We start from the raw sequence: 22,843 nt of genomic DNA, 5'->3' as shown, positions 1-22,843 counted from the left end.
TGATTAAATGTGCTTCATTACTTTAAGATATAAAATTCAAACTTCACAATTATTACATTTTCATAACGGGAAACATTAATTATCACAAAGCTGACACCGGGTGGAGGGTGCTTTTCCAAAACACACGAAAAAAAAAGCTTTCTGGCAGCTCCCCTGACAGAAGGGACAATAGGGATCAGTGGGCAGACCCCTGCGGCCAAACGCTTTCTGGAAGTCGAATAAGTGCAACGAACAATGCTAAATTGAATGTTAGGAAGATTACAGTACTCAGATGAAAGTAAAATGCTAATAAAAATCGATTTCCAAGATGATTCTTTGCTTTTCAGATATTCAACTTGTTATAATGACATTCATGCCCACTTTTGCCCAAGTTATTTGTGGTTTAAGTTTGACTCCTTTTCCTTGCACCTACTTGTTTTTAGACTCTATTTTATAACATTTCCTTATGACTTCATTAGTTCAAATGTTAAATTTAAAGTATGCAGCTCTGCTGAACCACCTGTAATTAGTGGAGTGGCTTGATAGTGTGGCCAGCAGGGGGTGCTGCAGAGCCCTAACTTACTGACACAACTATAGACACATCATTCCCTTTGTCCTTCTGTTCTCCTCCATTCTCCTCCTCTAAAATGAGTGTTGTCCATCTCCTCTCCTGACTCTGAATCCCTGAGCCGTTTGAAGAGCTCTTCTTTAACTTCGAACCTGGGGGTACTCTCTGTGTTTAATTGATTGCTTCTGGGAAGCACTTCCAGGTCAGGCAGGACCACAATGGTCCTTGTGTCATCACAGGTGGAAACTCAGTAGTGCGCAGGTAAGCGGCCTGCGTTAAGACACCGATCAGGCACAAGGAGCAGTAGGAGCAAATAAGGTAGTAAAGTTTTATTTATTTGTTTATTTTAGATTAAACAGTCCTTAGCGTCCAGAGGCAGAACAGTTAAGTGGGCGACAGCGTATTGGTTCATTAATACGGGGGAATACAAACAGTGCGAGTGAAGAGCTTATAAGTAAGAAGAGCGCAAAGCTAGAAGAGACAGAGAAAAGTAAAGTTAACCTCATAGAAAGGCAGGCAGCTGAGAGGGAGAACAGTACAGGAGCTTAAGGGGGAAAAGGTGTAAAATATCTGTAGCAGATCTTAGTGTTACCATTTAAGTTAAGGAGCAGCTGAAAGAAGAAGAAATTTAATTTTAAGAAAAAAAAAATATATAGTTAAGGCAGCTTAGTAATCCCAAATCAAATTTTAATAATGAGGCCAGTGCAATGCAAGTCCTGTTGGATGTTGGACTTTTAGATGATGGTTTGGAAGAGCCAGTTGTCTATGAGGGCTACATCTGCAAGAGATGCCAGCTGATCCAGCACCTCGAGCTCAGGGTCGCTGAACTGGAGGAGGAGTTGGCTGACCTGCGTTGTAATAGAGAATTGGCGGACTTGGCCCAGGTGTCCTTTAGAGATAGTGTGCACCCCTAAGGTGGCGCGGAGGAGATTCCAGACCAGACAGGTAGGAATAGGTGGGTCACGGTCGCAAGGCGTAAGGTAAAGGGTGCACACTGTCCGGCATCAACCCCAGAATTAGAAGTGTCTAACCGTTATCATGTCCTGGCGGAGCTGGACGGTGACTCTGATAATTCTGAGGTGGTAGGCAGGGTTGAGGAGCCCCAACGGGCCACCTCAAAACCAGTTCCCAAAAAGAGAGAGGTAGTGATAGTTGGGGACTCAATCATTAGGGGGATTGAAGCGCAGGTGTGCTCCAGAGAGAGAGAGTCTCAGACGGTGTGTTGCCTTCCGGGAGCACAGGTGGGAGACCTCCTGGAAGGGTGGATAGGCTCTTGGCCAGAGCGGGTGGATCCAGTTGTCATTGTCCACGTTGGAACAAATGACATACATAAGGGTAGTCTGTCAGTTCTGCGATCCAAATTCAAAGAGTTAGGTACCAAGCTGAGGAGCAGAACTGACAAGGTAGTCTTCTCCGAAGTTCTGCCTGTGCCACGCGCCAGTCCAGGTAAGATTGAGGAGATTAGAAGGCTTAACGCGTGGCTCAAATCTTGGTGCAGGGTAGAAGGGTATAGGTTTATGGGGCATTGGGACTCCTTTTGGAACAGATGGGACCTGTTCCGCCGTGACGGGTTACATCTGAACCGGAGGGGCACCAATGTATTGGGGAGGCGTATGTGTAGGCTAGTCGAGGATTGTTTAAACTAGGGAATGGGGGCAGGGAGTTTAGGACAGGCCAGATTTAGATCTATACATGGAAGAACAAACAATGGTGTAGAAATAAAAATGCATAGTAATGTAAATTTTAAGCAAACACGTAAAGATAGAAGGATTAACACATTAAAAATAGCTTGCCTTAATGCTAGAAGTATCAAAAATAAGGTAAGTGAGTTGGAGTTGTATGTAGCAGAGCACAATTATGATATTATAGCAATAACGGAAACCTGGCTAAATAACAAAGATGGGGATGAGTGTAACATAGAGGGATACACATTTTTAGGAAGGATAGACAGAACAGAAAAGGAGGTGGGGTTGCTGTTTATGCCAAACAGGAATTAAATGTAAGTCATCTTCAGTTGGATGATGAGCCCCATCTTAGTGAGGACATGTGGCTTCGCCTGGAAAATATTAGGGAAAAGGTCTCATTTTAGGAGTGTGTTATAGACCACCCAATTCAGACAGTAATTTCAACACACATCTTTTAGTAATATCAAAAGGCAAGTTTACAGGGGGATATTATAGTCATGGGGGACTTTAATTATCCAAATATTAACTGGGATAACCTTACAGATGGAGGAGCACAAGAGCAGGAGTTTTAGAAGTAATCAGCGACTGTTTTTAACACAGCATGTTAAAGCACCAACAAGGGGTGAAGCCTATCTGGATTTAGTATTCTGTAATAATCAGGATAGAATTGAGGGTGTAGAGGTGATTGAACCACTAGGGTCAAGTGACCATAATGTAATACAATTCTCAGTATTTTGTAAGAGTACAGATGCAAAGACTAAAATTGTTAAGTTGAACTTTAGTAGGGCTAATTTTGAGCAGATGCGACAAAGTCTAAGTAGGATAGACTGGGATAAGCTTTTAAATGTGGAGACAGTCGAGGAGCAGTGGAACAGGTTTAAAATGTTTTACATGTAATGCAGGACAGATACATACCTAAATTTGGAAGTAATAGGAAACTAAAAAATCTCCACGATGGATTAATAAAGATTTAAAAAGAAGTTGCAAAGGAAAAACTGCTGTATAAGGCATATAAGACTAATGACTGCAAAGAGAACCGTAGCGTATGAGAACATGAGGGCAACCATTAAGAAGGATATCAGAGAGGCTAAAAGACAGTTGGAGAGGAATATAGCAGATAAGGCGAAAGAAGACCCCAAGAGATTCTTTCAGTATTTTAGTAGTAAAAGAACAGTTAAGGAGGAGGTCAAGTTCATCAGGAATAGTAAAGGGAATTAAAAGATACAGACAATGAAATAGCAGATGCCCTAAACTTACATTTTTCTGAGGTGTTTACAAGTGAGCAAGTGGATAACCTGCCAGAGGTAAACACAACTACTAAGGAGGTACTGAGGGATTTGGAAATTGTAGAGGGAGAAGTGCTGCTCAGATTAAATAAGATGAAATCAAACAAATCACCAGGCCCAGATAATATTTATCCTCGTGTTCTTAAGGAGGCTAGTGAGTACATATATAAACCCTTGACACATATTTTTAGGAAGTCACTGTGCACTGGAGAGATTCCAAAGGACTGGAAAATGGCAAATATCATCCCATTATATAAAAAGGGTGACAGGGCAGATCCAAGCAACTATAGGCCAGTAAGCTTAACAAGCATCACAGGAAAATTAATGGAAGGAATTATTAAGGATAAGATTGAGCAACACATGACAAGGACAGGAGTTATTCTGAACAGTCAGCATGGGTTCAGAAGGGGGAGGTCGTGTTTTACTAACATGTTGGAATTCTATGAGGAGGCAACAAAAGGATACGATCAAAGTGGAGCTTATGATATTATTTATCTGGACTTTCAGAAAGCATTTGATAAGGTGCCACATGAGAGGTTGGGCATCAAGTTAAAAGAAGTGGGAATTCAGGGTGATGTTTTTAGATGGGTGCAGAATTGGCTCAGACACAGGAAGCAGAGGGTGATGGTGCGAGGAACCTCATCAGAACTGGCGATGTTAAGAGTGGTGTTCCACAGGGGTCAGTGCTAGGGCCGCTGCTATTTTTAATATATATAAATGATTTAGATAGGAATATAAGTAACAAGCTGGTTAAGTTTGCAGATGATACCAAGATAGGTGGATTAGCAGATAATTTGGAATCCGTTATATCATTACAGAAGGACTTGGATAGCATACAGGCTTGGGCAGATTTGTGGCAGATGAAATTTAATGTCAGTAAATGTAAAGTATTACACATAGGAAGTAAAAATATTAGGTTTGAATACACAATGGGCGGTCGAAAAATCGAGAGTACACCTTATGAGAAGGATTTAGGAGTCATAGTGGACTCAAGCTATCAACTTCCAAACAGTGTTCAGAAGCCATTAAGAAGGCTAACAGAATGTTAGGTTATATAGCACGATCTGTGGAGTACAAGTCCAAGGAGGTTATGCTCAACCTTTATAATGCACTGGTGAGGCCTCATCTTGAGTACTGTGTGCAGTTTTGGTCTCCAGGCTACAAAAGGACATAGCAGCACTAGAAAAGGTCCAGAGAAGAGCGACTAGGCTGATTCCAGGTCTACAGGGGTTGAATTATGAGGAAAGATTAAAAGAGCTGGCCTTTACAGTTTAAGCAAAAGAAGATTAAGAGGTGACATGATTGAAGTGTTTAAAATTATGAAGGGAATTAGTACAGTGGATCGAGACTTGTATTTTAAAATGAGCTCATCAAGAACACGGGACACAGTTGGAAACTTGTTAAGGGTAAATTTCGCACAAACATTAGGAAGTTTTTCTTTACACAAAGAACGATAGACACTTGGAATAAGTTACCAAGTAGTGTGGTAGACAGTAAGACGTTAGGGACTTTCAAAACTCGACTTGATGTTTTCTTGGAGGAAGCAAGTGGATAGGACTGGCGAGCTTTGTTGGGCTGAATGGCCTGTTCTCGTCTAGATTGTTCTAATTGTTCTAATTGTTCTATCTAAGAGCTTCTGCTGACAGCCCTGACAGAATCTGATAAGACAGAGATATGGGACCACAACTCCCTTGCTACCCTGTGGGCATTTATACTGGGGCCCACCAGATGGTATGCTGCCACACAGTGTAGAGGGGGACCACTCTGCCCATAGCAGGCAGTCATCCATTGTAGTGTCCTTCCACATTCCCAAGTGTATCCCTTTTGTCACTTGAAGGCTGTTAGGTCACTATCCCCGCTGTAATGTCCATCCACATCCAAGTCCTGGTACAGAAAGGAGATATTGTCGCTCCTTCTCTGACTTTCTGTTATCAAGGCCTGCCAGTCAGGTAAGGAAGCAGGAACCACACTGGCTGGATGCTGATTTATCCCTCACAGTAGATTAAGGATTTATTTTTTGCTCAAATATATAAAAATAAAATACAAATTAAAATCAAAAACTGTCATAGTTTTATTAAATAAAGTGTATTATCCCTGTATCCCAGTACAACGACTAAATTCATCTACCAAAATCTAAAGTCAGTACCTGTTGTTTTTGGAAAATGGAAATTTCAGCAGGATGGATACTTTATTTTGACACTTTCCGCTGCTGTTTCCTTGACAACCAGAAGTTGTTCTTTTCTTCTTCTTTTTTTATATTTTAGATTATTCATGAATTGCAAAAGTACAATTTATATATAAAATACCCAATACAGCAAAGCATATATACAACAGTACAGCAAAATGTAATTTTCATATTTAAACACTTTTGTAATTAAACAGAGCACACAAAAAGAAACAAATACAAGAGAAAGAAGAGAAAAAACGGATTAAGGGATCTCTTCAAATATTAAAATCATTAATAAAATTTAGCAATTTTTTCCATGATTTCTTTTTCATATATTTTAATGATTACAGTACAATGTGAATTATTTGAAAAAAAAAACATCAATGAAGGTTTAGTTTGGCTACATTTACACTTGTGAATAAAGAGTTTTCCTAAAATAAGGAGGACATTCAATAAGCACTGAAGTTTTTTATCCTTAATTAGAATCCCAAAGATTACATCATTTCTAGTAAAATGAGAAAGGAATTTGCGGCTGCATCCAATTGAATAAATTTTTCTAAAATCTATTACTATAACAGCACGAGGAAAATAGATGCTCCGTACTTTCCATGTCCATAACACAAAATACGCAATTATTATAATCAAAATTAAATCTATGCCTGGGGAATTCTCCTGATGATTAAATATCATTAAATATTTTATAATGAACATCTTTAGCTTTTGGAGGCAAATGTAACACTAACAAATTAACACGCATTTTCTTTTTAACAGATTGACTAAAAATGAAAGAAGGGGAGGTTCTACAAAATTACAAAATTGCAATGGATAGAATTGTTTTATATAAAGATTATGAATTACTTTATGTGGAAGTTGTTTTCTTTGTGTTGTCGTTAGCCAATCTGCATTGCTAGCCCGATCTTCACGCACATAAATGTAATTACTGCGCGAGCCATGAGTACGTGCACACGCATGTGCAGAAATGTACTATTACACCAGTGCCCGATCTGCCATATGCACATGTTCTGTACTTACTAAAAACGACTTTTATGGCAATGCCCGATTTCTACTGCGCACGCCTAATGTTTTACGTTGTGCGTCACTCGTCAGATTTGAATTGCACTTGTGAGGTTATCCCTGTCTGTAAGTGGACTTCTTACTGGAAAAAATGGGAACTTTTATATTTTATAATGTTACCTGAAAAATTGAACTCCATTCGCACGAAGAGGGAGTGAATTGAATTGCAATGTGTGTCTGTGATTTTTATGTTATTTGTTTAAAGCTATTTGTAAGTGCATCGTATTAATGAAAAAGGCAATAAGGATTTTCATATTCAGTTGCAATACGACCATCATAATCTCGAGGTTTAATGGAAAATGTCACAATATTTACCATATTAGGATTAACGGATTAATGGATACATGTAATTTTTGTAACACCCTGTTAGCATTTGCTGGTATGTTTTTTAAATCTTTTGTCTGCATTATTTTATCTTAAAGAGTGAACTGTATGCTAATAGTTAAGCAAAACCATTTAATCTAGGAGCCGAATTAGGAACAGAGTTAGGAGTGCATTGGCCTGTTTTTTTTTTTTTTTTGTTTCCCCAACTTCTGAAAACTGTCTCAGTCTCATTGCACTGGCTTCCTGTCTCACGTGCCATTGTTTTTAAGGTTCCATTAAATAATTAGGAGGCTTTGAGTACTTTAGACCCTGCCTGTAATTTGGAGTGTCTGCTCCCAACATTTCTCTTCTCAAACATTGCTTTGCTTTTTATTCCAACATCAAACATAAAAACAACAGCTTTCTGTACTCATGCAACAAAAACCTGGAATGCTTTGCCAATAGAGAAGTGCCAAGCTACAAATGTCGATCATTTCAAAAATCTTGAACAAGCCCACTTTTCTAATTTGGCTCTTTCTTAATCACTTGCATTGGTTGTAATAGATTAGAAATGACAAGGTATAGTTTGTCAGACCTGCACTGGGCAGTAACCTTTATTTTTTTTTCTTTTTTCAGTTTATTGCTGTGGTGTCCCCCTGTGTCTCTGCCATCTGTTAAGTCGACTCCAACTGCCAGGAGAGAAGAAAAGTTCACAAGATGTCCTGAAATGGAATTGTGACTTGACTGAGATGACCACAATTATATATGTTGGAATATGCAGAGGGGGCTGAACAAGTTCTGCCCTCTGATCCCCAGAAGTTTATTATCTCCAACGTCCTTGAAGGCTGCAATTTTGTCTTTCTCTCAGGCCATTTGACCCTGTAGTGTATTTATTTCAAAGGGCCCGTTTGCTTCTTATTCACTTTTATAATACCTTCAATTTTTTTCTGTAACTATATTTTGGTAGAGCAATCTGAGCTACACTTGTAAGAAAAGGTGATATAGAAATACCATCATAAAAATGAACTGACTCTGAATCGATATGGGTGAATTAAACCATTAAAAGAGGATTCTACACACAAACAACATTGGTGTTTTATGTTGATTAGAAATGTAAGAAAGAATTTCACTGCACTCTGTTCACATGCTGTTGATCATAAACTGAATGCTCTTTTAATTCTGCTCAGTTACTAGAGAATACAATTGTTTTTATTTTACAGCTGTTAAATTCAGTTCAATTTTATTGTCTTAGTAAGTAAGTTTGGCTTCTTAGCAGGTTTTACAGATGCCACGAAATAACATTAAAAATGCACCACAAAAAACAAACTTATTACAAATATATTAACTATAGCAGCAAACACAAAAAAAGATCAAACATATTTCATAGAAAAATCAAATTGACATTTAGATTTGACTAATGATTTTTAAACAAACACAATTTGTCCATAGAGAGAATTTGCAAGAATAAGTGGAGGAAATAATTATTTGACCCCTCACTGATTTGGTAAGTTTGTCCAATGACAAAGAAATGAAAAGTCTCAGAACAGTATCATTTCAATGGTAGGTTTATTTCAACAGTGGCAGATTGCACATCAAAAGGAAAATCGAAAAAAATAACTTTAAATAAAAGATAGAAATTGATTTGCATTTCATTGAGGGAAATAAGTTTTTGAACCCTCTAACAAAAAAAGACTTAATACTTAGTGGAAAAACCCTTGTTTGCAAGCACAGAGGTCAAACGTTTCTTGTAATTGATGACCAAGTTTGCGCACATTTTAGGAGGAATGTTGGTCCACTCCTCTTTGCAGATCATCTCTAAATCCCTAAGGTTTCGAGGCTGTCTCTGTGCTACTCTGAGCTTGAGCTCCCTCCATTGGTTTTCTATTGGATTAAGGTCCGGAGACTGACTAGGCCACTCCATGACCTTAATGTGCTTCTTCTTGAGCCACTCCTTTGTTGCCTTTGCTGTATGTTTTGGGTCATTGTCGTGCTGGAACACCCATCCACGACCCATTTTCAGTTTCCTGGCAGAGGGAAGGAGATTGTCGCTCAGGATTTCACGATACATGGCTCCGTCCATTTTCCCGTTAATGCGATTAAGTAGTCCTGTGCCCTTAGCAGAAAAACACCCCCAAAGCAAAATGTTTCCACCCCCATGCTTGACGGTGGGGACCATGTTTTGGGGGTCATAGGCAGCATTTTTCTTCCTCCAAACACAGCGAGTTGAGTTAATGCCAAAGAGCTCTATTTTGGTCTCATCAGACCACAGCACCTTCTCCCAGTCACTCTCTGAATCATTCAGGTGTTCATTGGCAAACTTCAGACGGGCCTGCACATGTGCCTTCTTGAGCAGGGGGACCTTGCGAGCTCTGCAGGATTTTAATCCTTTGCGGTGTAATGTGTTTCCAATGGTTTTCTTGGTGACTGTGGTCCCTGCTAATTTGAGGTCATTAACTAACTCCTCCCGTGTAGTTCTAGGATTCTTTTTCACCTTTCTCAGAACCATTGACACGCCACGAGGTGAGATCTTGTGTGGAGCCCCAGAGCGAGGTCGATTGATGGTCATTTTGTGCTCCTTCCATTTTCGAACAATCGCACCAACAGTTGTCACCTTCTCTCCCAGCTTCTTGCTAATGGTTTTGTAGCCCATTCCAGCCTTGTGCAGGTCTACAATTTTGTCTCTAACATCCTTGGACAGCTCTTTGGTCTTTCCCATGTTGTAGAGTATGGAGTCTGCTTGATTGATTGATTCTGTGGACAGGAGTCTTTTATACAGGTGACTAGTTAAGACAGGTGTCCTTAATGAGGGTGACTAATTGAGTAGAAGTGTCTAACCACTCTGTGGGAGCCAGAACTCTTAATGGTTGGTAGGGGTTCAAAAACTTATTTCCCTCAATGAAATGCAAATCAATTTCTATCTTTTATTTAAAGTTATTTTTTCGATTTTCCTTTTGATGTGCAATCTGCCACTGTTGAAATACACCTACCATTGAAATGATACTGTTCTGAGACTTTTCATTTCTTTGTCATTGGACAAACTTACAAAATCAGTGAGGGGTCAAATAATTATTTCCTCCACTGTAGATCAAAATGGAAAGGGGACTTTATATAATTAATTATGTTACTGGAAAAATAAAAAGACTGTATAATTATATACATAAACTGTTCAAAAAATTAAAGGAACACTTTGAAAACACATCAGATCTCAATGGGAAAAAAATCCTGCTGGCTATCTCTACTGATATGGACTAATATGGTAATGAGTTAGGAACGAAATGATGGCACATCGTTTGATGGAAATGAAAATCATCAACCTACAGAGGGCTGAATTCAAAGACACCCCAAAAATCTAAGTGAAAAAATGATGCGGCAGCCGATTCCATTTTGATTGCAAATTCATTGCAGCAACTCAAATCACACTCAGTAGTTTGTATGGCCCCCACATGCTTGTATGCGTGCCTGACAACGTCATTGGGCGCGGACATGCTCCTAATGAGATGAATGATGGTGTCCAGGGGGATCTCCTCCCAGATCTGGACCAGGGTATCACTAAACTCCTGGACAGTCTGAGGTGTGACCTTGAGGCATCGGATGGACCGAAACATAATGTCCCACCCAGAGGTGTTTTATTGGATTGAGGTCAGGCGAGTGAACGTGTGGGTCAGTCAATGGTATCAATTCCTTCATCCTCCAGGAACTGCCTACATACTCTCACCACATGAGGAGGAACCCAGGAACCACTGCACCAGCATAGGGTCTGACAATGGGTCCAAGAATTTCATCCCAATACCTAATGGCAGTTAAGGTGCCATTATCTAGCCTGTACGGGTCTGTGCGTCCCTCCATGGATATGCCTTCCCTGACCATCACTGACCCACCACCAAGCTGGTAATGCTGAATGATGTTACAGGCAGCATAATGTTCTCCACGGCTTCTCCAGACCCTTTCACATCTATCACATGTGCTCAGGGTGAACCTGCTCTCATCTGTGAAAAGCACAGGGCACCAGTGTTGGACCTGCCAATTCTGGTATTCTATGGCAAATGCCAATCGAGCTACACGGGGCCCACTAGTGGACATCGGACCCTCAGGCCATCCTCATGAAGCCTGTTTCTGATTGTTTGGTCAGAGACCGTAGCCAAATGCAAAACTAGTGACAAAACAGCTGAGAAGAGGGTAAAATGTCAGTGGCCTCCACCTGTTACACTCTCCCTGTTTTGGGGGTCGTCTCATTGTTGTCCCTCTAGTGCACCTTTTGTTAATTTCATGAACACCAAAGCAGTTGAAACTGATTAACAACCCCCTCTGCTACTTAACTGACCAGATCAATAGCCCAGAAGTTTCATTGACTTGATGCTATACTCTGATTAAGAAGTGCCTTTAATTGTTTTCAGCAGTATATATTATATAATTATAAACCTATTTTATTTTTCTCATCTTTTCTTATGTGTAAACTTGCTTCTAATGAAAATTAGAAAAATAAAATGCTTAATCCAGACACTACCTACAATGAATCTCTGCAGAATAGCGAAGTAGTCCCATACTATTCTCATTATGGTTGACTAATGTGTAACTGAAATTAATACACAGTACCGTCAGTCGTGGATCGACATGTACACTGTGCCGTAAACTGATTTGTTTTTGTCAATGAGCGCGTACGCAGTGTGTCGCGCCTGGTCCGTGTTACCCGCTCTATCCGTACACGCGTGGGTACTGAATGGCGCGCGCGGTTCGGGCAGACACCAACGTGGCGGCATTTTCCTCATCAGATTTTTTTTTTTTTTGTACACGTGCGAAAACACACAAAGCTGAGAAGGCATGTAGATGGTTAGTAATTAAAAGATAATACATGACCACACGTATTAAGATGAGGAGTATGGTGGCGACCGCCCATTCGTCAGATGTTGACACTGTATCATAAAAATCTTCATGCAACATATTTTGTGTTTTAAACTTTTCATTTATATTTTCCTTTTGTCTAACCGCTCTAAGTGAGATGAGTTCATTCTGGTATGACGTCTCAAGGTCTCTCCGCACTTGGAATGAAGCGTCATGTACCCCTCTCCATGTAACTAATACTGGATGGTCTAACATCCTATATACGGACCTCTTTGTAATAGAATAACATGTTTCCAGCAGAACAGTGTCCGTCTGCACACAGCCAGATTGTCTCCAAGTGATTTCCGAGCAGAGGTGTGTTATCATAGCCAGCGTCTGAAGATATGCTGGGTACAGCAGCACCATCACCGCATGGAGTCGCGTCATCGGCACGGCGGTCAGCGTTTGTAATACTGTTTGACTCAGAAGGGGACTCGTGGGGGTGGTGTGCACCGTGGGCTAGCGCCCTGCCCGGGGTTTGTTTCCTGCCTTACGCCCTGTGTTGGCTGGGATTGGCTTCAGAAGACCCCCGTGACCTTGTAGTTAGGATATAGCGGGTTGGATAATGGATAGATGGATGGGTTCTTTATATAAATATAATAATTGGGTTGAGGTTTACTCCTCAAATATCCATCCCACTAGAAAGTCTAGAGGAGACCACTCCCGGTTATTATTTTGTGCTCCAAAGAACCTCTTGCTTAGCACAGACGGCATGCCGTAGTATCAGCTAGACCCCGGCAATCCAGGTTGGACGGGCTTGGAAGGACATCATACACCAACTGAATCAGAACCAGCGAGACTGAAGTTTCTGATTTCCAAGTTCTGCTCGTGTGATCTTTTGGGCAGTTATATGACCCCAGAAGACCCAATCTCCCTGCTGGCACATAGCCACTGCCCTGCAATACCATTCCTCTTCCACGTCTACAATTAAGGACTTCCTTCTGGATCAGTTGATATATTGATGTAATATTACACCAACAGGCAAAAAAAACAAAAAACATTTTTTGATGTAATCTGAGCTCAGCTATCAGATTATGACATAACCATGGAGCAGTCACAGGCACAGTCACTGTTGGATTCAAAACAAAATGTATTATCATCTCTTAATTGTTTGAACCAATCCATCCAAAACTGGGGCCGTTTTTCTTGTAGTGCTCCCAGTTACCTTCCATTATTTTTTTTACAGGGTGGTTTACTTTATGACCTTTTTTGCTTAACCAATAAAACATGAACTCAATGGAAATGGAAGGATGATCCTCCTGTCTCCTTTGTAAGGCTGATGTTGGATATGATTTGATTTTACCACAACAGATCCTCAGCGCTTGTGTCGCCATAACTCCAAACGTTTTACAAATTAATTTAATTAAAAACCTTAATCTATAATCAAAATTAGATAAAAATCGAAGCTAAATATTCAATAAAGACTTTTTTAATAACATCCCATTTATATCCATATCACCCCCATTCATATTCATATCACTAAATTAAACTTAATTACATTTATCAATTATTTTATTTACACAAGTCTTGTTAGTTTGGAAAGTACCCAGTTGCTGACAAATCTCCTAGACATTTCTTCAAAACATCACCCTTAACATTTAGAATTTAGTAGTATTTGTTCTTCCCTTTCTGAAAATAAGTTTTATTATCGAGAGTTTTAAACCCCAATTCCTTCCCCGTGTTCTAAGAACTGTCAAGTTACTGCTTGAGATGAAGGTTCGCTGTGGCCTTTGTTTTAATTTGCGATTCTAATTTTATTATCTTTTCTGACGTTACTCACCCCAGTATTTCACGCTTATTGTTTATTTCAAGCGCGATTGGTGACTGATTGGCGATCTTTTTCTCCGCACGTGTTATTAACTTTAATCAGCCGAACGCCTTCATTCGTGTATATAAAGACTGCGCTGCGCTTCAAGCTTTACTTCGTTTTGTTGTTTTTCTTCCATTTGTTATTTCAAAATGTGGTGTAACGACAAGGGTCAGATAGCCGTAGTGTTGCTGCTCTTTATCTTCTGCGATGCTTTTGCTCAGCCCCGTTTCAAAGGACGGAACGTTTTCACAAAGCAGCAGAAGCCCGCGGTCGTGCTTTATGCTAACCCTATTGAGCCGAGAGCTGGCGCTCCGCAGACCGTAACCGCTCAGTGCACCGACAGCGAGGTGATCGTCACCATCAGTCCGGACTTGCTGGGCATCCAAAAGCCGGTGCAGCCTTCTGATCTTTCCATGGGTGGCTGTGGAGTCACCAGCCCGGCCGGTGCTCCGCCCTTTGTGATTGAAGCGCCTCTGCAGGGCTGTGGGAGCACCGTGGAGGTGAGTGGCTTCAGGGCTCTCGCACTTTCCTTTTACTAAAATCTACAGTGTCTCAAGATGACCGTTAATGAACACCTTTGTGATACGTGGCTCAGACTTGGTTTTTATGTCAATACTTTACTGACTTGACCCTAAAGTCGAATTAGATCAGGTATGAATTAACAATGCTGGTCGCCAGTGTTCCATGAGTCGGAGTTTCACAAGCAGTGAACTTCCTGCTCATTGGTGTTGCACAGGAAGGCAATGAGACTTGAACAGTTAAGCCCTATATTATGTGCTCAGACCTGGTGTAGTGCACGCTCTTACCCTTATCTGGGCACATGTGCATGGTAGGGAGTGTGGAAGTTGGCTGAACTGACTTGCAAAGTACAGTGATTAGCATGGCAGCTTAAACTTCAGAGCTGTTTCAGTGTTAAGTCTAAATTAATGTAGTCAGATTCAAAGTGGATGTGTTAAGGGTTTGTAAAGGATTTTTATAAGCCATCTATAAACTGCACTTTAGTCAAGTCCTGGGGTGGGAGTGGAAGATCTGAAGGCATTTTAGCAGCCCACTTAATGAGTTTAAAGCTTGGAACACCATGTAAAATTTAACCTGCATTGAGTTTGGCACACTATTGGCCTCCACTGGTTCCTTTAGGTCTCTGCAGGTCCCAGCCCTCTGAACTTTGACTAAAATGGTGACCTAATCATTTTGTACGTCAGGTACTCGCCTATTACCCAGACCTGTAAAGGTAGCTCTTGGGCTATTTAGAAAGCTACAAAACTGAATATTTTTTTGGAACTAAATTTTAGAAATGCAAGTTGGTCTCTCAAAAGGGATAATTTGGCTGAGCATTAATCAAGCTGAGAACAGATTTCCTGTACAGAATTTAAATGTTGAGCAATAGTGAAATGTTACAAATCACTAACTGTTTACTATGTGAAATTCTCAAGTAACCTTTTTGAAGCGTATGTATACAAACATGGGCCAGATCTAACTCTTGGCCAATTTAGTTTTTTAATAAAAATCCTTTAGTTCCAGAGAAGTAACTTGTATACCAAAAGATATTGCAGGGCAATCAGAGAGCCACCTACAACTTTCAGGTTCAATTTAACTGTCTAATGCATTTAGCTGTAACCTCCAAGCAATTTGGAGCAAAACTTTAAATTACAGCATTGACTGATTTGACAGTGCAAGATGCTTTTTCTGAAAGTTTTTGTTCTACTGAAAATTACTAGCATCTTAAATATTGCAGCCAAGTTCTGTAAAATCTACCTTCAAAATAATGCATCAGTAAATGGTATGTAGCATATTACACTGAATCTTAACTTTACCTTTACTGTTTTACAATGCAAGACTCAAATAGCAAAGTACATTTCAGTAACACTGAAGTTGATATTTGCTTAAGGATATGCTCCCTTTTACCATGTGGTTCACCAGGAACAATATCTCAAAGTAGGGGAGAAACTTGGTTAGGCTTGCCTTTCTCTGCATGCTGATGGTTTGAGGTTATGGAAGCTGGTGTCCTACAGGTGTGCCAGCTTATTGGATACAACCCACCATAAATCAAATGCTGCAGAAGCAAACTTTTCTTCCCCACCAGACCATGTGCTGTAATGTCCTTAAACATTGAATTCAGTGTATGATGATCCATGTTTGCTATTGGGGGATACTTGACTGAAGCAAACTGCATGCTGGGGTTTAGCCCTGACACATTTCTAGTTCTCTGCAACACATTCCATACACTGTCAAACCATTAGAAATTACTAGAAATTTATACTATAGAACTAAATCTTAAATGTACAGAAAACTTCTATGCCAAATATTTATGGTAAAATTCTGGCAACCCAGCTGCCAGTACTTTACATTTAACACCTTATTCCTTCCGTTAGTAGACTGGCTTCTATAGATGCTACTTGGATTTGTAAGCAGACTTGAATAGCAGCATTTAGTCTGTAGAATCTACTCGGATTCCTTGTATTGATCCAATCTGGTTTAAAGCTATTGAGGTAAATAAAATCGTTGGCTCTTCTCTTTTTAGATGCATGGTGCTGAGATAGTGTACACCTTCACCCTTGACTACAATCCTTCTCCAATTGATGGTCTTCCCATTGTAAGAACAAATCCAGCTGTGGTGCAGATTGAATGCCACTACAACAGGTGAGATGCCACAGCTTCACACATTGCAATGCTGCAAGAGCTCTGGTGATAAGTTCCACAAGTTATATGGAACCAACTCCACTTGGCAAATTTGAAGCAGGACAGACTTCGCTATAATGCACATCTGACTCAATTTCTTTTAACTTCTCCACCACAGGCTCCACAATGTCCGCAGCAATGCCTTATACCCCACTTGGGTTCCCTACACCTCCACGATATCTGCTGAGGATATTCTGGGCTTCTCGCTTGTTATAATGAGCAGTAGGTGTACACATTTAAAAATCCTTTCCATTTGCACTGATGTGATCTGAACACCTTGTAACATTCCTGTCTGCAGGTGACTGGAGTGGGCCGAGTCCATCCAAAACCTTCTTCCTAGGAGACCTCATTAACCTTCAAGCATCTGTGGACAGCACTAACCATGAGCCTCTCCGTGTCTTTGTGGACAGCTGTGTGGCCACTCCTGGGTCTAACACATCTGCCCCGGCCTACACCTTCATTGGGAATAATGGGTGGGTGTGAGCAATAGTCTGAGTAGATCTCGGTCTGGAAACACAATGCTATGGTCGCTCTTGTGTATTGCAGGTGTTTCTTGGACAGCCAACTGACAGGCTCCAATTCCCAGTTTGTGTTCCCCAGAGTTGCCCAGTCTGTAATCCAGTTCCAGCTGGATGCCTTCAGGTTTTATGGCCTGACTGCTAGTTCAGTAAGTCCTTCCCTCCCAACTACTTTTGAGGAATACCATTGAAGCTCCCAGGTGTGACTGTAGTCTCTTGCATGTCTACTTTCAGATCTTCATTACCTGCCATCTGAAGGTGACCTTGGTGTCTGCTAATGTTGATCCTTTGAATAAGGATTGTTCCTACAACTCTGCACTGACCCAGTGAGTATGCAGGTGTGCCTTTCTCCTTGTCAGTCTGGCTAATAAGCTGGCAGGTTTTGATTGGTGGCTGTGCTTTCAGGTGGAGCTCTGTGGATGGGAATGATGGTGTCTGTAGCTGCTGTGACACAAACTGTGCCAACCCCCCTCCCTTCAGGAGGGGCTCTGGTTCCCCCAGATACAGACCCAGGAGAGCAAGTAAGTGACCTCTACAGTAGACTTCTGCAGTGTCCAGCCTTTGGATACACAAACTGCAATTGTTTTCCAGGTGAAGTGAGTGTCCCAGCTGGATGGGAGGAGACAATTTCTGTTGGACCCCTCTTTCTGAAACAGGTCTCTCCTTTGTCTGTATCACAGTCACTGCCCAGTCAGCAAGATGACACTTATTCAGGTAACTTGCTTTAACATGGCTCACATGTAGATCCTTAATGCATTTAGGGATCAATCTAAACCTACTTCAAATCTTGCCCTGTCAGATTAAAGATCATAGCTTGTTTTTCTCCATGCAGGATTCCAATTCCAAGCTTCCATCCTTGGTGCTGTTGTGGGTGTCCTGGCTGTCTCATGTGTGGCTGTTCTATTTTTTGCCTACAAAAAAGCAAATGGAACTGCTAATGCCAAGCAATAAATTCTAATGCTTCCAACCTGTCTCCAGTATTGCTTCACTTGGGTGGTGAGGTCTACCTAGAAGGGATTCACTAAGATCATGCAAGATGTTGAGACTGCATTGTCACCATTTTGTGATCTAATCTCAGGCAGATTTTTAGACTGTTTGCCATGTGTGACACTTGGGTCAAGTTGACCCATGCACTGGTAAAGTGTGCCTTAACCACAAACAGTTGCGGTCTTGACCACATGTTTAGCAACCCCCAAAAAAGCAGACAAGTTCAACCCTCTAGAAAAGGGGTGCTACACAGGCATCCTCTTGGCCTGCTCAAGGTATGAGGATCCTGTGAGTTGGGTCAACCTCAAAATTGTGGCACATGGCCATAAGTGATTCCCGCACAATGCAGGTAATGTACCTCATTTCAGACTCTAGGGCCACCACTGGATTGACTTGTGGCAAAAGTAATGGTTGTTCATGAAAATCCACAGTACTAAAGGATTCCAGATTCAGTCTTGGGTTACTGAATAGCATCAATGGCTACTATATAGCAAGCCATTTGATTTAGTTCTGGTGCTTCCTGTTTTAGGATTACAGAAAACTGTCATGCAACTTGTGTAGCACTGGAGATGTGATTACGGTTTAAAGTGGCATTTTTCTGTGACTCTCTGCCTCCCACAGAGGGGTTTAATCTGGGAAGTGGAGTTTTGCATGGGTTTAAAGAGGTGCTCTAATGTTACTGGTTGGCACCAGAGAAATGGCATGATCTAGATTAATTTGTTCTTCTCCCATTCCCATCCTTGGCCCATATGTAGGGTTGATGTGCCTAATCAGCCTTCTCCATACAACTCATTCACCTGCACCACTTCACCAGTCGACTCTTTACTTCAGATCTTCTTTTCCTTTATCCATCCACCTCCACTTTGGCCCTCTGCTGTCGCTGCAGGATTTTATTCCATAGTCACAATTGATTTGTCCTGTAACTTCTGCTTGCAGAAAACCACAGCAGCCTGCTATTTTTGGAAATGTCCTTTTCTGTAGCTTTTAAATGCTTGGTTTTCTATGTAGTTGTGCTCTAATTGTAATGTCAAATTTAAATGAGCTGATGACTCTGAATGCTGCAACTATTTTGGGGCAGACCCAATAGTATAGTAAAATGAACACCTAGAGAATGGAGGGACAGATTTTCTCCAGAACTGGTTATGGTTTAACAAACCTGCAGCACTAATCTCTACAGTGAGAGGTTCCAATTGCTTTTCTAACATGAAGGAAGTGGTTGCTATGGAGGGTGCCAGTGTGTTTCATGATCCAGCTGTAATTCCAGAACCATTAGCCAAGATGTCCACAAATGAGTCTTCACTTTCTCTGGCTTTTTGCAAATGGCCTTTTGATATTGAACAAGCTGTGTAAGCCTGTCCTGTAAAGCCCAGGCTCCTAGAAACCATGGACTCTGGCACCAAGCAACTGCATTGGTTGTGTAGTTGGGTTGGGGGGGGAATGAAGCTTTGAGGCTTCCTTTCTTGTGTCAAAAGATTTGAAGCTTTATCTCCAGTGTGAACAGTAACCTCAGGTGGTTAACTGAGATCAAGGCAAGCAGCTTTCAAGAAAATCAGTGAAGCAGCACTTTGCTGTTTCAGCCTCATGTCGGCAGTAAAAGCTCAGAAAAGTGTGTTAATTTCATTCTGTCTATTTTTATATGAAACTTTTGAATGCCATTTGCTGTTAATCACCATATATCGTAAAAGCTCTCTCCCTCTCTGCATTTTATATAGGCCAGCTGTCTAAAACCAAAGCTTCAAATGTCACAGATCATGTGACAGTGGTGCTTTGACAGTGACTCAACTCACTAAACTTCAGATTGGCACAAACTTTGGTTTGGTGTAGTCTCATATTAAAATACAGGCACAATGTGCAATGCACAAAAAAGCTTCCTTGTAACAATAGGTGGACTGTACACATCAACCACTAACTGGACTTGGGGTTTTGTCTCCCCTTTTCTCTTATAAAGGCACAAACTTATTTTTATTAAATTTCTCCAAGCCCTATACCTTTTCAGAAGGTGGTAAATTATTCTCGCATACAAATCTTCAGCTGCACAGAAGTATTCACCCAGCATCAGAGTCATATCATTCTTTTGAATGTGGTAAAGGATTCAGCACCTGGGGGAGACTCCAGAGCCACAGAAGAATTTACACTGGTGAGAAGCCATATTGTACATTGTTCTGTATATTACAGACATAAGTGTCTTTCAAGTGTGCATCACACAACACCGATTGAGGAGATGAAGAAATCAACATCTGGATCCAAGTGTTTAAGAGTCTCCTTTCTCCAGACTAGTTCTTGTCCTGTTGTGGTACTTACAAGGACAGATGAAACCAACAATTAACTACATGTGCAAATCCAAATTCAAGAGCCATGTCTGTCTTACAAGAGGAGAGGAAAATTTTTAATTGCAAACCTAAACACACAGATAAGGTGAGTACTACAAAATGAAAGTGGTTACTTTGTTCTGAATGTGGAAGACCCTAACCCACACAAGAATTCACACTGGAGAGAAGCCATACAAGTACCAAACGATTCTCCACCAGCAGCAATTTTTATAGCTATGTAAGGAATCACAATGGGGAGAAGCATCATTTCTGTTCTGAATGTGGCAAAGGATTCTCAGACAAACGAAGTCTTCAGGACCAAGCAAAGGTCCATACTAGAGAGCAAGAAGACAAAGAATTGGGCACCAATTACTGGACACCTATAAGGAAGGGTTTTCAGGTCCTTATTTGATAAAAGGTTCATTTATTTTGCTGAATGGTAAGTGTCAAACTCAGAATCATGAAAGGAGCTCAGAACTGAATGAGAAATTAAGGCACAGAAGTACGTGTCAGTCGTGATGCAACACGGAGACAGCAGGGTAGTGTCGCTACTACATTAGCCAGGTTATGATCATAAATGTAAATGGATGTGCATATTCTAAGGATATCTTTTTTTCACAGTGCTCTCCGGGGTCAGTTCTTACTTGTCAACCAGGACAAGTTCTGACGGCTGGATCTTTACTTCCACTGTCTTTGTTCCTGAAACTACACCCACCGTGGTCATGGAACCCATCTCGCAATCAAGAAGTCCCCAGTCATTGGTGGATGATGTAAACTTGTATAACATTTATTTCTATAGCACATTTTTACACAAATGATGTAGCTCAAAATGCTTTACAAGATGAAGCAAGAAAAAAATATATAGATTAAGCAAAATGAATTAAAGAATAAAGTAAGGCCCGATGGCCAGAGAGGACAGAAAAAAAAAAAAATTCTGCAGGGGTCCCAAGGCCATGAGACCACCCAACTCCACTAGGCATTCTACCTAACATAAATGATCTCAATCAGTCCTCGTGGTTTTCAGGCTTTACATGGAAGATTTAGATGATGCTGGTCCAGTGATAGACACCTAGAAGAACTTCATATTTTAAAAATAATTCTCTGATGTCATGTGAATGGTATATGAGCTTCATAAAAGTCTTAATCAATGGCCAGTTATCATCCACAAAATATTTGGTTTGGATAAAGAATTTGTCACCATAACTTTCAACGACAAAACCTATGAGTATTTAAAAGAGGATCAACTCATGCACACAACAGCAGATGTCCAAATAAACCCGACAAAAGGTTGAATAAACTTAGCTCATCAGCTAAACAGGGGCACAGTGAAATTAAGGAAAAACGTTTTAACTTTGTCAAAGTGTCCAGTTATTGTTTGAAATATTCTAGAAGGAAACTTTAACTATGACATTCAAAACCTCAGATGTAAAGGGTATATAAAACACTTTATAAATTCATCAAGTATAGCAGTAGTTAGCTGGTGTCAGTAGTGGACATAAATTTGTCAAAGAAAATGAAGGCCAAAGAAAAAATACAAAGCTTGAAACATATCAACATGGAATTGGTGTTACAGCTGATTGTTTCCTTAATTAGAAGATATTTGTTATGGTGCAATCGGGTTTAAGTCTTCCTTCCAATGTTATATGTATTTTTCTAGTAAAATATTTTATTATTCCATAAATAATTGTGCTGTTTTAAATAGATTTAATTTGACTATTTTCTATGATGATGTAGCTTTTTAATTTTTAAACACAAACTGCTCTAAATTGCTATGGCTGGTATTGTGTAACTGACATTTTGTATGGTAGACTGCGGTTCCACTATGATGAAGTTGTTGGAGGTCAGTGCTCTGCTGCCGCAATCCAACTTCTGTTCAGCTATAAGAAGTTTATTCAAGAGATCACATTGGGGAGAAACCATATAGTTGTTCTGATTGTGACAAACAATTCTCCACCAGTAGCAATCTTCAGAAATACAAAGGAATTCACACTGGAGAGAAGCCTGAAAAGAGTAAGTTGGGAGGAAAAGGAAGGAAGGAACAAGAAGAAGGTAGGAGGAGTGAAACTACTTTAACAATATGAAGAGGATGCAAGGAACACATTCATACTTGGCTGCCCATCTCCTAGAATTAAAAGGTTCCTTTCCCAGTAGATGATGGTGATAGAGGTCATGCAATATCTTCAGATGAAGGAAAGACCTGCAGTGTACCGTCCAGTGGGCACCAGACCACTTAAATGTAACTTGAAGAAATGAAATGGACTTGATACAGTCCAGTGGTCCATTGAAGATAAAGAGGAGACCATATCTTGTTACCTTTGGCAGATCAGACAGGTTGGACTCTGATGTTGGTCATAGAGTCTCTGACAGCTGATGAGCAACAAGTGATCAGCCAGAAGTAACCTGCATTTAGTGCCCACAGACTGAGAAGAATCCATTCGGATCTGCAAGAAATGGCAGAAAAGAGAAAGCAGTGACAGCTACCAGAATTGTTCTGGATCACACACGCAGCGGACTGCCTTACATGACTTTGGAGCAACAACAGATGTCTGTTTGATGTCTCATCTCTGCTGCACCATGGTGGAGTACCCCACACTAATGGG

General features: G+C 40.6%; 1 protein-coding gene across 1 annotated transcript in view; it reads left to right on the top strand.

Moving 5' to 3' along the window:
- LOC120533295 (zona pellucida sperm-binding protein 3-like) overlaps window positions 1–22,843 on the top strand; it is a 215,011-nt gene that overhangs the window by 135,929 nt on the left and 56,239 nt on the right. The window contains exons 2-6 of the mRNA XM_039760123.1: window positions 16,272–16,390; window positions 16,548–16,651; window positions 16,728–16,902; window positions 16,976–17,096; window positions 17,182–17,273. Coding sequence (XP_039616057.1) covers window positions 16,272–16,390; window positions 16,548–16,651; window positions 16,728–16,902; window positions 16,976–17,096; window positions 17,182–17,273 — 611 coding nt within the window. The remainder of the gene's footprint in view (window positions 1–16,271; window positions 16,391–16,547; window positions 16,652–16,727; window positions 16,903–16,975; window positions 17,097–17,181; window positions 17,274–22,843) is intronic.

Source organism: Polypterus senegalus, chromosome 8, assembly GCF_016835505.1.
Source record: "Polypterus senegalus isolate Bchr_013 chromosome 8, ASM1683550v1, whole genome shotgun sequence".
In the NCBI taxonomy this organism is placed as follows: domain Eukaryota; kingdom Metazoa; phylum Chordata; class Cladistia; order Polypteriformes; family Polypteridae; genus Polypterus; species Polypterus senegalus.
The sequence above is the reverse complement of the archived record's forward strand: the minus strand, read 5'-3'. Positions and strand labels throughout refer to the sequence as shown.